Raw genomic sequence first — 14,223 nt, 5'->3', positions numbered from 1 at the left:
CATTATCTCAGGAAAGTGAGGAGACTGAAACTTCCCCTAAAAGAACAAAAGAGTCCCCAGAGAAAAACTTCACAGAATTCCATTTTCACCTATGTCACTTGCATACAGACTCCATCAGTGTGCTCAAAGGCGTCACAGCTTTTCGTGTCCAACAGAATGTTGAAGTAATGAAAGCAAAGGAAAAAGTCACCTCCTTCAGAGGTTTTTCTCTCAGAAGGTATCAAATTGAACAATACCTACAGATTAGAAATATGTTCCTGCTTGCAGATCCCCTAGCAAATGAAGAGGATAAACAATGCCACCTAATTTTTGCAAAAAGAAAAGGAGTACTTGTGGCACCTTAGAGACTAACCAATTTATTCGAGCATAAGCTTTCGTGAGCTACAGCTCACTTCATCGGATGCATACCTAATTTTTGGAGCATTTAAAGATGTGTTAAGTGTTGTAAGATTGTGGTTTAACCTCTGTATGGTCTATACTGTGGAAATCCTGACAAAGGCAAATTCCAGACTATTGCAGAATCTGTTAGTGGGCTACAAAGAAATTCATAGCTGATAACACCCTGAAAAGAAGGGTCTTCATTTGGATAAGACAATGAGTCAGTGCTAGCCTGAATATCTTGGTCAAGAAGTATTTGATTTCCTCAATTCAGGAAAAAAAAAAAGAATGAAAATGCCACAGAGAAGATATATGCAGAAAAAGGAGAATCTGTAGGCAATATGAGACCCAATGCCCCGCTCTCACAGAGAGAAGGAATTGAACTGATACAACTGAACACCCTTCACCAACCTTACAGGGCTAAGTGGCATTGTAAAGATATACAATTTTTCCTGTTATTTCTTAGAGGACTGGATTCACAATGGGACTTTTCATTGTGACACTGAGCATCAGAGCACCTACCTTGCAGGTGCCTAGAAAAATCTCTGGAACAGTACTGGGATTAACAAAGCCTGAGTTAGGTACCTAGGCTCCCAAGAAAATGAAGGGGAAAAGGCAGGCACGTGAAAATGTGATCCCCAGAGCACTCACCTGACAGATTGCTATTCAAATCCTCTCTCCTCATCAGGCAGAGGAGGAATTGAACTAGGGTTCTGTCACCTCCTGAGTGAATACTCTAATCACTTGGCTAAAGGTTAGAAGGGAACTCATCCTCCTCTGGCTGTCTTGGGAGGAGTTAAGTGGTCTCTGAGCACACCTAACAGCTCAGGTCCCACATCTGAGATAAGTGGAGGAGTGCTTATTTTCCCTCTGTTCCTGAATTGTGCTAGGGCTTTAGGCTCCCGGATGCCTTGTCAGGCAACAGTGTACATGCCTACAGGCAGAAACATAGGTGGCAGGGGAACTTTTCCAGTGAAAGAAGTTGAGTGAGTTCAGGTGCCTACAAGGTTAGGTGGCAGCCAAGCAAGGATTTTGTGGATTGTAGTGGTTCCTACATCTGGGGTTTAGGCACCTAAGTACCTAGGTGGATCGAAGTCAATGTCCCAAGACCCTTGAATGAGTTATGAGTCCAAAATCAGAAATGGAATTGGAGAACAAAACAAGAGGAGAGGCTCAACAATGTCCCCTCATTTTGCATACCCATACGGCGCACACGTTTTTCCTTGAAATTGGGTAATCTAACTGAAGAATTAGTGTGGGGCTATACTAAAGAATCATACAAGTGTGTGATTGGTTGTTCTATCAAAAGCCTCAGTGATGTTGTGATAAAGCATTATACCATATTCTCCGGGTGCTTCAATTCTGCTGAACATTTATTGGAGACAGGAAACCATAATTGACTCCTTCCACAGCCCATGTGTTATTTAATAAGCCAAGAAATCAAACATGACAGATGTCAAGTAACCAAATTACAGCATCGACCTTTGCAATACAAAGGATTCCTGTCAAAGTTTAATAGGCTATTTATCCGAGAAAATTCATCCTTCAGGAAATGACTGCCTTGACCCCCAGTTAATAAAATATTGTGCAGAGCCTAAGTCCACAGAGACAGCAACTAGGGATATCATACACATTGCAGAAGTCAACAAACATCAGTTTGATGAGGAAAACTTTCAGTCACTGTCATAGTTATTTGCTGCTGATTCCAGTCATAAAATGGATTCTTTCAGCCTCTGATTTTTCAAAATGGGGATGGGGAGAAAGTATGGAAATACCTCTTGGCCTCAGGGAGTGAATAATGCCTGAAATTTTCTTTGATGCTGAATGGTTATTAGAGCTATAAGTCCTCAATTAGCAGGAGTCATACTGCTTGAGATCATTATTTATATATATATATACATAGAGAGAGAGAGAGAGAGAGAGAAATGAAAGTGTCATTTAACCTTTTCTTAGATAGCTAGAGAGTCATGTATGGATATCACTTTTACTTATCTGCTGTGTAGTCATGACTGATCTGAAGAGGAACATATTGTGGCAAATTGCCGGTAGATTATGATGGGTCCCACACTTCCTCTTCTTGGGAGCGGGGAGGGGGAGGGGGGGTTTCAGGGCACAGTTTCCTGCCCCTGAACTAAGGTATTTACTGTCCTACTAGTAACCCAGAGAAGGGTAGTGGAGAGTGAGGGACCCTGGCCCACCCTCTACTCCGGGTCCCAGCACAGGGGCCCTAGGGATAGTGGTAAACCACTTGAACTAGTGCTTCCTTCCCCTGTGCTACTTCCCACTCCTGCTCTTCAGCTTGTGGGGCTTCCTGCCATGTGTGTCTCTCTCTCTCTCTCTCTCTCTCTCTCTCTCTCTCTCTCTCTCTCTGCACAAGCTGGGTGTCTCTTTACCTAGGGTCTTGGTCTTCTAGCCAGCCACAGCACTTCTCCAAACTGCACCTGCTCCAACTCCTTCCCCTGGGCTGATTGAAGCAGGGGGTTTTTATCAGGTGACTAGCTTCAGGTGCTCTAATTGGCTTCAGGTGCTTTTAATTAATCTATAGAAACTTTTCTTCCCTCTACAGGGAATAAGGCTTCTCCTCATCCTGGGACTTACATATCTCTCCTATATCACTCTCCTGCTGCCTTCTGGCCATGCTGTATCACGATATCTAGAGGACCATTACACCAGCTGTCAAGCATTTGAAAAAAAGTGTTCCAGCAAAGGAAATATATAATGACCAGAAATTTACTCTGCAAGAAGGTAAGACTGGAGATAGCTTTTCATTATAAAACCAGCAAACTTTCCAAAAGATCCAAAAGCAAGTGTTGGATTGAGCTATTACTTTCTGGGATACTATACCTGCATTTCTCTGATGGCCCAGATTATTTTCTGCAAAATACAAACTTATTTACCTGCTTTGAGATCTAGAAATGAAAAAGGGCTATATAAGCTAAATATTAATAAATAGATACATTAAGTTTCTAACTCTTAAGATTTCAGACAAAATACAATACACTATGGTGTTTTTACAGGCCAATCCAACACCCCCTGAGATCAATGATGTACCAACTCTGCACAGCCAGATAGAAACACTGAGTGAAATCCCAATCCCAGTGAAATCAATGGAAAAACTCCCATTCACTTCAATGGGGCGAGCATTTCACTTAATAGCTGTGCATGTGGAAAGTCCCGTTACTGACAGTAAGCCTAAGAACACAGGCTTTATGGAAGGGACTGAATCAGTGTTTTGCGAACACTGACTCCTCCCACACCAACCTGGAGCCACTTGCAGGCACCTGAAGCACCTGCTCAGGCAGTCCACAGCTATAGGCTACATATTACGGAGCAGCTCCATACTGGTCTACCAGCATGAAGGTGCTGCCAAGTCCTCTTGCCTAGTCTCTCCATAAATTGGCCCATTTGTGCAGCAGAACTATGGTGATATCAATAAATCATAAGCCTGGATGAAACACACACTTTGATTTGCATACACTGAGAAACAGTACAAATGTCAATAAGTAGCATTGCCTATTTTCTGTCTTCCTTGAACAGAAATGTTCAAGAAGCACAGTATTTGAAAACATTCAAATATATAAATACTGTCTTTCTCCAAAATTGAGACTCAGTGGTGTGAATTCATCTAGTTTCTAAATTAACTAACATGAGATCAGAAAACTGAGCATTTTATCTGTGAAGACAAGAAACAGTAGTAGTAATTGGTGAAATTATATTATCAACATGCTTCAGATATGACTTCACCATCTGGATTATTAGTTTGAAGAAATGCCATATGTTCACTGTTGAATCTACTGACATTTCTGGAATGGAAAACTGAATCTACCCTCTAAGTTTATTCTTTCCACATTTCTGAGTACCGTGTTAGTGTATTTTAATGTACAAAAAGAAAAGGGTGCCTGAAGAAAAATCCAGTTCTTACTAACGGTGAGTTGTAAATAAAAGATATCATAGTGTAAAATTAAAAATCACCTAGGAGTACCTGGGTAAGGAATTGTTGCATTGGCTAACCCACTGTTTGCAAAACAGCAAAAGGCTTTGGTAATACTGCCAAATTATTTGATACTAGTCAGCGTTATCAAAGAAATAAAACACACACACACACAACTTTATATTAATCTTTTTAAAGTATAAATTGAAAAGTACATTTATTATTCCATGTAATACCAGATGATAAAAAGAAATTTAATACAGCAGTGATTAAACAGGTAAGTGGCAATAAAGCGATAAATCAAACAAATTATTTGCCTTTTCTTATTGGTTACCGTGATTATCTTTCAGCAGTCTTTTTGTTATTTGATTTCTATGCTCTGTGCATGAAGGTTACAAAGATTAAGCGGCACATAAATTAAAAAACAGATAGGTATGCAAATAATATGGTTGCAGATAGAGGTAACAGCATGAGAAAATATCTGCTTTGTAGTCCTATTCCAAATTTTCTCAACCTTTTTGTCACCTTAGTTAAACTACCTTTTTTGTTTTATATTTCAGTGGCTATCATACACTGTAAAGACAATTCTATTGCTTGATGATATTTCCATTTTGTACAACATCTGTGGGGCCCTGTCCTGCTTCCCTTGATTTTAGTGGTACAGCATCAAGGCATAGAATAATTGAGTAATAGTAACACTCAATCTACTACAGTAATAAGGGATATTGGACTGATTTTCCTTTCTCGCAAGAGTAAGTGGAATTTCCAGGATGCTAAATTTTTATTTAAGTCACTTTTCAAATAGAACCACATTTTAATGAAAATGTCTTTAATTTAAATGTAACTGTATTAGAAATACAATTATTTCATCTAAACTATTTTAAAGGACTCTTCTGATAGGCCCATATGTAATTCTTTGGCCTAAGTATCTGAGGCTTGCTTTCTTTTTCTTTTTTGCATGTGATACCAGATGGAATTAAGATGCTGCATTTTGATCATCTGTTAGTGATCTGAATAAACGTTCTCTCTAACTTTTCATGGAGCTGATCAAGCCTTCATGCCCTAGGAGACATAATTTTACTGAACCACCATGAAAACAAATCATGAAAAATGAATGGGCAAAGTTTGTAAATATTACTAGTACTTTCCTGAGCTATACATTTTTATTAATCAGTTAGGATTTGGCTTTACTGTGACCGCAGGGAATGGTTTCATATGTCAACGTCCCTATTAAACTAACATTTAAATCACCTACATTGCCCAAAGCTTTAATGTCACTGCTTCTCCTTCGTCAATCTCCTCTTAATAACCACAATCCAGTAATTTACTATTACTTCCTCCAGATACTACCAGTCTCTGCTGTTGGGTCGCCCTCAAAGTTATATAAGTATGATAGAATTATAATTATGTAGTAGTAGAAATAAAGACAGACAAAAAAGTATATAGTTATTGTAAAAAGGTATGAACATCAGTTCCATGCTGTTGAATTTTACTCTGTAACAAATGCAAGGCCAAAGTGCTAATTATTTCAGGCCAGTATAGGACAAAGAGTCTGTGCTGGAAAGTGATAAGAACTTTGAGGAAACAATGCTGTTCTTTAAAACAACACCCTGATGTTCTTCCCTGCGGGGGCCCCTTGTCATGCCTATGTAAATCTTGGTATCCAAAGTGGGAAAAATAGATAGTGGGATAAAACTTGTTAAATGAATCAAGAATCATAGATTGTGTTGTTAAGTAAAAGAATGAATGATGAGTGCATGACTGAAAGCCAGAAGCAGGGATATAATTGGTTAGTAAATGGTGCCAGCCTAATCCTAAGAATTTCAACCTTGATATCGATGGGCCGAAGAATATGCAAAGTGGAGATAACTGGATGACCCCCGGAGGGTGAACCGGAATCCACACAAAACGCATCAAGGAAGAACAAGAAGATAACACCTAGCTATCATGGATGTACCACCTGCTGATTGAGTTGATTGATGGTCATCTCAATTGTAAATTAAGCATGATGAAGCAACTTCCATAGGCTTGTATTGAATGAGAGACCTATAAAAATTGGGTCCAGGGACTGTGTTCTTTGAGTCTGGTTCTACGACCACCCTCCAGGAGCACCAGATGCGCATCTGACAATGACTCGGCTCCACTCTCGTGTCCAGGCCACCTGGCCAGTGACTTGGCATGAGCAACATCTAGGCTGGTAACTATAACAACCTTTATGTAGAACCTGTGTGTGAATGTCTGTGTGTGTGAATGGATCTATTTAGAAATTGCATATAGGAATATTTTGTTGTATTTACAATAAATGTGGCAGTTTGCCTTGTCCCTCTTACAAGATCCTGTTGGTATTATTTTTATTAGTGTAATACTGCCTCATGTCATATTTTGTTGTCACTTCTCTTTGTCTGCTCCGACCCATTTCCCTTTCACTGCTGGTTCATTTTCTCTCCATCTGCTCCAAGCAATGCCTCTCCCATTCTTGTCAGTCACTTATGCCTCATTGTCCTGTGTCAGTTCCCCCAATTCCAGCCTGTATTGACAAAATTGATTCTCTATAAGAGAATGGGATTTCCAATCTTTCGTCCTGCATCCTTCCAGCCCTTGCTGAGAGCTCTTCTAAGCGGTGCTCCCTGTCTACTTGCCATAGAGAAAAGAAGTAACTAATAGAAGGGGCTAGAGGGGGTCTATATATACAGTTTGGTAGGACAGAGGGCTGGGAAGTCAGATCAAGGGTACCACTTGCTTACAAAACAAGGTCAGTGCAGGCTGAAGATACAAGAAAGGGGAGTTTCAGACAGTGGCTCTGCTTGTATACTTGGAGCGGCAGACAACATTCCAGGCTTCTTGTTCTTCAAGAATTCTTCCATCGCTAAAGTTCTTCTTCTGCCTCAGAGCTGCAGAAATAGTGCAGATATGCATGCTGCCTTTGTGTGTGGGTAAGTAACCATTCTGAGAAAGAAAAGGAGGACTTGGGGCACCTTAGAGACTAACAAATTTATTTGAGTATAAGCTTTTGTGAGCTACAGCTCACTTCATTGGGTGCATGCAGTGGAAAATACAGTGGGGAGAGTTATATATACAGAGAACATGAAACGATGGGTGTTACCATACACACTGTAACGAGAGTAATCAGGTAAGGTGAGCTATACAGACTAACAGGCTACTACTCTGGAACTAACCATTCTGAGTATACCCTGTTTCCACCCCATAAATGTTTGTGGAAATGAGGAGCTGAAACTCTCCTAATGAACAAAAATTCCCAAGTGGACTGAAAATGAATGAGCTACTCTGGATTATGTTTCCTTTTAATATATTGAGTTACTTCAGTAAGTAAACCAAATTAAGAAAATTATAGGCATTGTTCAGTTTTTCCAGTGACATTAATGAGTTTTAAAGTTCAGGGTATCTTTGTCTTGCATTAAAATAAATCATGCATTTTTCCTTGATGAAATTAAATTCAACTTGATTACCAAAGGGGTCAGCAGTGGTGGCAAAATCCATTGCCTCCACTATATTTTTGTTTTCTATTTGCAGCTTCTGATTCCTTAAAGTGTCTTCCTTTTCAGACACTTCCCCGCTCCTTCCACAAAACAAAAGAAATTAAGTGTTCTGGTGCCACTGGGGATCAGAGGATTTATTATTGTTCTACCTAGAACCTAACCTGTTTTGCAGAGCAAATGGCATGCTGTATTCTGAGCCAGTTGTAGATTCTGTAAGGTTGGCAGTTGCATTCTTAGGTACGGAAAACTCCAGTAATCAAACCTGGAGGTCAACGGGGCATGGATCTCTGAGGTTAAGTCTGAAAACAGAAGGGGCACAATCTTCTTGTCAGATATAGATTGGAAAAGGCAGGGTGTTTTTTGTGACCATGGCTGTTTGGATTTTCAGAAACATTGCAGAGGACAAGTGAACGTATGTAAAACTCATGAGACCACGATGAAGTTATGATGGACCCAGATGACAATCAATAAAATTCTTTTGCAGTGTTGTCAATTGTCTGATCAATTACAGGTCCCAACATGACACCTCATGATTGTGTTCAAATACTACCATATGCCTTTGCATTTAGTGGGTGCTAACTCCAGCATTTAATCAGATGTGTGAGAGTGAGATCACGTGTCTCTTATGTTACAGAGCTAGCTGTACTTCTGTTCCCTTCTAGTCTCTCTGTGTGACCCCCCTCAGGTGTCAGGCCTCAGCTTTTTACCTATGTTGGGTGTAATTACACAATTCTCCCACTCTCCGAGTGGGCAACTGGGCTAAAGTACCCTGTGTATCAACTGTGCTTACCCAGATGGTCCAACTGGATCTGATACCTACCGTTCTTCCCTACAGGAGTATACAGTGGTTAAATAGCCTTCTTAAAACAAAGTATTGTTTGTTTTAACAGTAGGAACAAAGTATTTTAGAGAGAAAAGATCTTAAAACAACAGTCTATATGCATGACTATCTTACCTAATGGCTTATCATGCTCTAATGATAACCTAGGCAGGCCTTGCCTTGCTTCTCTAGATACCATAATGGGTGCATGCACCTCAGTCTAATTTTTTTTGAACAACTCCTCCCAACTTTTGTGGGAGAGACCCTTTTTAAACTGTTGTAGTCCTTTTATTCTACTGTGTTCCCAGGCAGTGGCCCTTCTGGACAAAATTAGTTTAGCAAGTGGACCGAGGAAGGGGTAAAATTGTTACAGCCCCCCAGCTACAGATTTCTGACTCTTTAGCCCAAGCTGTGGGAATTAACACTTATAGTGCTAGAGGTCCCCATTCAATTCCTGATGTGTTGGCCAAGAGGGCAGCAGTCACACTAGCAGTCTAGGCATTGTCCCTTAACAGCCCTCAAGTGTTTGTGGAGAAGTGGCTTATCTCAAACTATTATGTTTTATTTCTGTTGTTTTTCCTTACAGCTCCCTATTAAATTAAACCAATATGCTCATACAATAAACATCCTGTTATTCATATTCAGACATTATCACAGAGCATCTCTGATGCTAGCACACCCTATGTAACTGAGCCAGATCCATCCCAGTGAGTGCAGTAAGATGCAAACTGCAACTCCCTACGCTAGCAAGACACAATGCTCTCCACTGGAAATTTGCTCATAGAGGGCAGAAGGTATTTCCAACCTCAGGGGTTACATCGGAGAAGCAGTATTAATTTGGGCCAAAGCTCCACAGGATCCCATCAGTAAAGGCTGCTGAAGAGGTTCACTAAATCACAGCATCTCCCCAACTGCCATGTCCAGCTCTCCTAGCATAACACAGCACAGTATTGAGCTGTGCTTGAACCCTTTCATGCCCTGACAGAGGGTAGGTTATGGCTGCCTTATGTGGATGCGAAATGCTTTGAACAACTTTCCAGCGATGGGGTTTTGCATCCTGATTTATATCAGCAGAAGTGAGCATAAGCTGGGGTGAATCCATCCATTGCAGAAAGATGTGTGATATGGTGCTAAATCAGAACCAGTCTCCTGTTGACATTGTGAAGAACCTCCTTCATTAGTAGTAAAAGATCCTTGCCACTCTCTCAGTGGATCAGTTTTTACCAATGACAGATCATTTTGTCAATTTCATCAAAGATCTCTGAAGCAGTTCTTAATTATTCATCATTTATGTAGGGCAGATGTGAGAGGCCTTGGGACCTGGAATACAATTTTATATTTTGTATTGCATGATGTAAGTGTGAACAAACAAGAAATGAGCTCATTGGTATAGGCATTCTGCTATTGAAGAAGAATGCCGTGTTTAGATCAGTTATCTGTGTTCAAAGTAAATGGCTGTCCCTATGAACAAATCTAATCTCCAAAACTACACTGACAGTTTCTTGTTCAACCTGTGCATGGGTTTTGTCAGTTGCATTCAATGTTGTTGATGGTAAAGGAATTTTGGTTTCTTGTCTCCATTTGGAAGTACAAAAGCGATGCTTGCTTCAAAACTGTAAGCAGAGTATCACAGTATTCATTTATCACAGAGTAAATGTATTGGAAATCCTAGATCAAAGCAAATCAGTTCACTTTAACAACAGCCCTTCTTGTTTAAACATACCATACTGTTTTACACTCTTGTCCACTTCCACTATGATGATGGCATACATGGTAGACAGGTTTTTCAAGGATTGCCATGTTGAAGAATATCCGGAAATAATCTTAGTTAGTCTTGTGCTGAGGATTCCAAAATTGCATCTACCGTAATTGGCGAGGAATGAGGGAAGTAATGCTTTTGTGGTTAATGTACTGGCCAAGGAGTTAGGAAGCTTGATTTCTACTACCATTCTTCCAGGGATATCTTGTGTGACCTAGTGTGAGTCATTTAGCTTTTCTGTGCCAAAGTTTCCTAATTTGTATGGGGATAATACTCAATTATCTCCTTGGATAAAAGAATTGTATATCCACATTATCTATCCATGTGGATATACAAGGAGTCTATAGACTCCTATCCATATCAGTGAAATCTGTTTTGTTTCCAGAGTCAGTCTCAGCTTGGTTTGTCTCTTTTATTTGTTGTAGCAGCTCTTTTCAGTGTAAGTTTGCCATTTTGCTCTTAACAATACTGACTTTTTCATATTAGCTAAAGATTTTTCAAATGGCAGCCTCCATCTGTGCATGCACAACTTTGAAAGAGGAAATCCAAGGTTAAATTTGACATTCTGGGTCTTATTTTCAATGGGACAGGGCTGACATTTGTGGTTTCATGATTTTGAAGACTCTCACACCTACATGTTCACTTTCTGTGCACAGTCCTTGCATATACACACAATGAGATTTGTGTACATACAGGTGTAAACCTCTATTACTTGTGTGGGCAAGTGATGGAATTTGTCATCTGAAAGTGCAAGGGAGTATACAAAAACATGCATACTGGAATACGTATATGCAAACCCAGGGTAGAGAACGGGGTGAAACACAGTCCCCTCCCTTTGAAAAGTAGAGCTTGGGAATGTCTGGTTTAAACTTGGATTTCCTATTTTGTTTTTTATGTTCCAGAATCTTAATATTAAAAAAGAGGGTTTTAAATATATAAATGTTGTGCTACAAGTACAAGATGAAGGGAATGGGCTGGCAAGAACACATCACACTTGCATAGGGAGGCAGAAAGGTTTTGTAGTTAAGATACTAAAATGGGACTCTGTAATCTGTGTTCAATTCCCAGCTCTTTCAGAGACTTTGGACCACGTCCAGCCTCTGTTCTGCCTACCTCCATTCTCCTATAATCCTTCTCCTGGCCAGGGCAAACCCACTAACCGCAGCCACTTCCCTCTATATCTCCTATGCTATCTTGTCTGTAGAGTGGTCTTTCTATCATTGTGTGATGGGGTCTGCAGGTGTGTGGCATGTATCTGAGCTAATGAGCGTCATTGAGGTAAATCTATTAATTTGTCTCTGTTGAGTTAGACATGCCTGAGGCACGACTAAGGGTATTTCTTCAGTGCAGAGTTAGCGTAAGTTATTCACACTTGCGTTTTCATCTCTTGAGTTAGCCTAGCCCCAGCGAGAGCAGTCACATTGCAAACTAACGCTTGAGCTGCACAGATTGTTGGGATTAGCAACACACAGCAGCTGCAGCCCCACTCTATTACTAGCTCAAGAATCAGCAGCATTGCACATCAACCCATGTTCCCTAAGAGGCCAGCTAGTGCAAGTTTAAAGCATCAATTAATATGAGCTAGAGACTCTTATGTCTGGACAGGAGTCAGGTTAGGCGCAACACTGTGATGAAGAAAGCTCGTAAACAGCAGCACCTACTGAGAACAAGGTACCTTCATCAGGATGTTTGAAAGTGCCAGGTCAGCAGCCATGCCCTTAAACATGCTCTTGTTCTGGCCCTTTCCTCCAGGCTGTGCACTTAGGACCTTCTGTGGCAACTCTCAGATACCATGAGTGATACCATGAGTGGCCAGAAAAAAAACTTCTAGTTACCCAAAATACCAATTTCACGTGTGAAGACTCTTGAAATTTCTGGCCAAAATATATATGGAATTAAACCACTTTTGTAGATGCAGTTTACAAGCTTGACAACTGATAAAACAGTACTTAATTTGGCATAAGTAAAAAGACTGCATCCAAATCAATAGTGATACAAATCATAACCGGGAAAAGTCTAATAGAACCTACTAGAAGAGATGATAAATGAACTGCACATTCTCTGAGAATAGCTGGAGATGAACCATTAATATGCCAGTGAATGGATGGAAAATTGTTATAAAAGAAATTGTCTGTAGGGAGCTCAATCATCAAGAAATTACTGGTTGTGTTTGGAAGGATAAAGAAAATGATGAACATTTCAAAAATAAATCCTAGAGGAACTTTCTTTATTTCTTCCAAATCTGAAAGCAGATGTTTTGAAAAATGTCTTCTGTAGCTAGAAGGTCAAGCTCTCTGTTTATGTTTTCTTTTATCTAGTTATCAGAAAAGGATTTCATATCTAGAAACAACAAACAAACTTGAAGTTTTAGAACAGGTGACAAAGTGCTGCACAGTAACTTTTAAACTTGTTTCAGAACAAGACATTTTAACTGTGCAAGCCATAGTATTGATATAGTGGCAAAGATGAAATGTTGGAACCAAAAATAATTTATGCAAGTAAAAATTGACTTATTAATATCATGGCAAAACATAAGGATTGTGGATTACTGATACAAATCTGACTGCGAGAGAAATATTAATTGGAATGCAAGACAATGATGAAATAAAGTTATCAATAACAATACAGAATGTGTCTGTCTTTTTCATTAGTGCTTTTTTCTATTTTTTCTCCTCATACTCGTAATATAGGTTTCAGAGTAACAGCCGTGTTAGTCTGTATTCGCAAAAAGAAAAGGAGTACTTGTGGCACCTTAGAGACTAACTAATTTAACCTTAGCCCTGGTCTACACTAGGACTTTAGGTCGAATTTAGCAGCGTTAAATCGATGTAAACCTGCACCCGTCCACACGATGAAGCCCTTTATTTCGACTTAAAGGGCTCTTAAAATATATTTCCTTACTCCACCCCTGACAAGTGGATTAGCGCTTAAATTGGCTTTGCCGGCTCAAATTTGGGGTACTGTGGACACAATTCGACAGTATTGGCCTCCGGGAGCTATCCCAGAGTGCTCCATTGTGACCACTCTGGACAGCACTCTCAACTCAGATGCACTGGCCAGGTAGACAGGAAAAGAACCGCGAACTTTTGAATCTCATTTCCTGTTTGGCCAGCGTGGCAAGCTGCAGGTGACCATGCAGAGCTCATCAGCGGAGGTGACTATGATGGAGTCCCAGAATCACAAAAGAGCTCCAGCATGGACCGAACGGGAGGTACGGGATCTGATCGCTGTAGGGGAGAGGAATCCGTGCTATCAGAACTCCTTTCCAGTTTTCGAAATGCCAAAACCTTTGTCAAAATCTCCCAGGACATGAAGGACAGAGGCCATAACAGGGACCCGAAGCAGTGCCACGTGAAACTGAAGGAGCTGAGGCAAGCCTACCAGAAAACCAGAGAGGCGAACGGCCGCTCCGGGTCAGAGCCCCAAACATGCCACTTCTATGATGAGCTGCATGCCATTTTAGGGGGTTCAGCCACCACTACCCCAGCCGTGTTGTTTGACTCCTTCAGTGGAGATGGAGGCAACACGGAAGCAGGTTTTGGGGACGAAGAAGATTATGATGATGATGATAGCTCACAGCAAGCAAGCAGAGAAACCGGTTTTCCCGACAGCCAGGAACTGTTTCTCACCATGGACCTGGAGCCAGTACCCCCAAGGCTGCTTCCTGGACCCAGCAGGTGGAGAAGGGACCTCCGGTGAGTGTACCTTTTAAAATACTATACATGGTTTAAAAGCAAGCATGTGAAAGGATTAGTTTGCCCTGGCATTTGCGGCTCTCCTGGATGTACTCCCAAAGCCTTTGCAAAAGGTTTCTTGGGAGGGCAGCCTTATTGCGTCC

The 14,223-nt window shown here is 40.6% G+C and overlaps 1 protein-coding gene across 1 annotated transcript in view; it reads left to right on the top strand.

Moving 5' to 3' along the window:
• The window catches only part of NPY1R (neuropeptide Y receptor Y1), an 87,578-nt gene extending 80,952 nt beyond the window's left edge, over positions 1-6,626 (top strand). Inside the window, exons 4-5 of the mRNA XM_084627229.1 lie at positions 2,945-3,123; positions 5,280-6,626. Of these exons, the coding sequence (XP_084483355.1) occupies positions 2,945-3,097 (153 nt within the window). The 3' untranslated portion in view covers positions 3,098-3,123; positions 5,280-6,626. The remainder of the gene's footprint in view (positions 1-2,944; positions 3,124-5,279) is intronic.
• Positions 6,627-14,223: the final 7,597 nt, after the last annotated feature.

The sequence above is a fragment of the Lepidochelys olivacea genome, assembly GCF_965140295.1.
Source record: "Lepidochelys olivacea isolate rLepOli2 genome assembly, chromosome: 4".
NCBI lineage: Eukaryota > Metazoa > Chordata > Testudines > Cheloniidae > Lepidochelys > Lepidochelys olivacea.
Note: the sequence above shows the minus strand (reverse complement) of the source record. Positions and strands in the feature narration are given on the sequence as shown.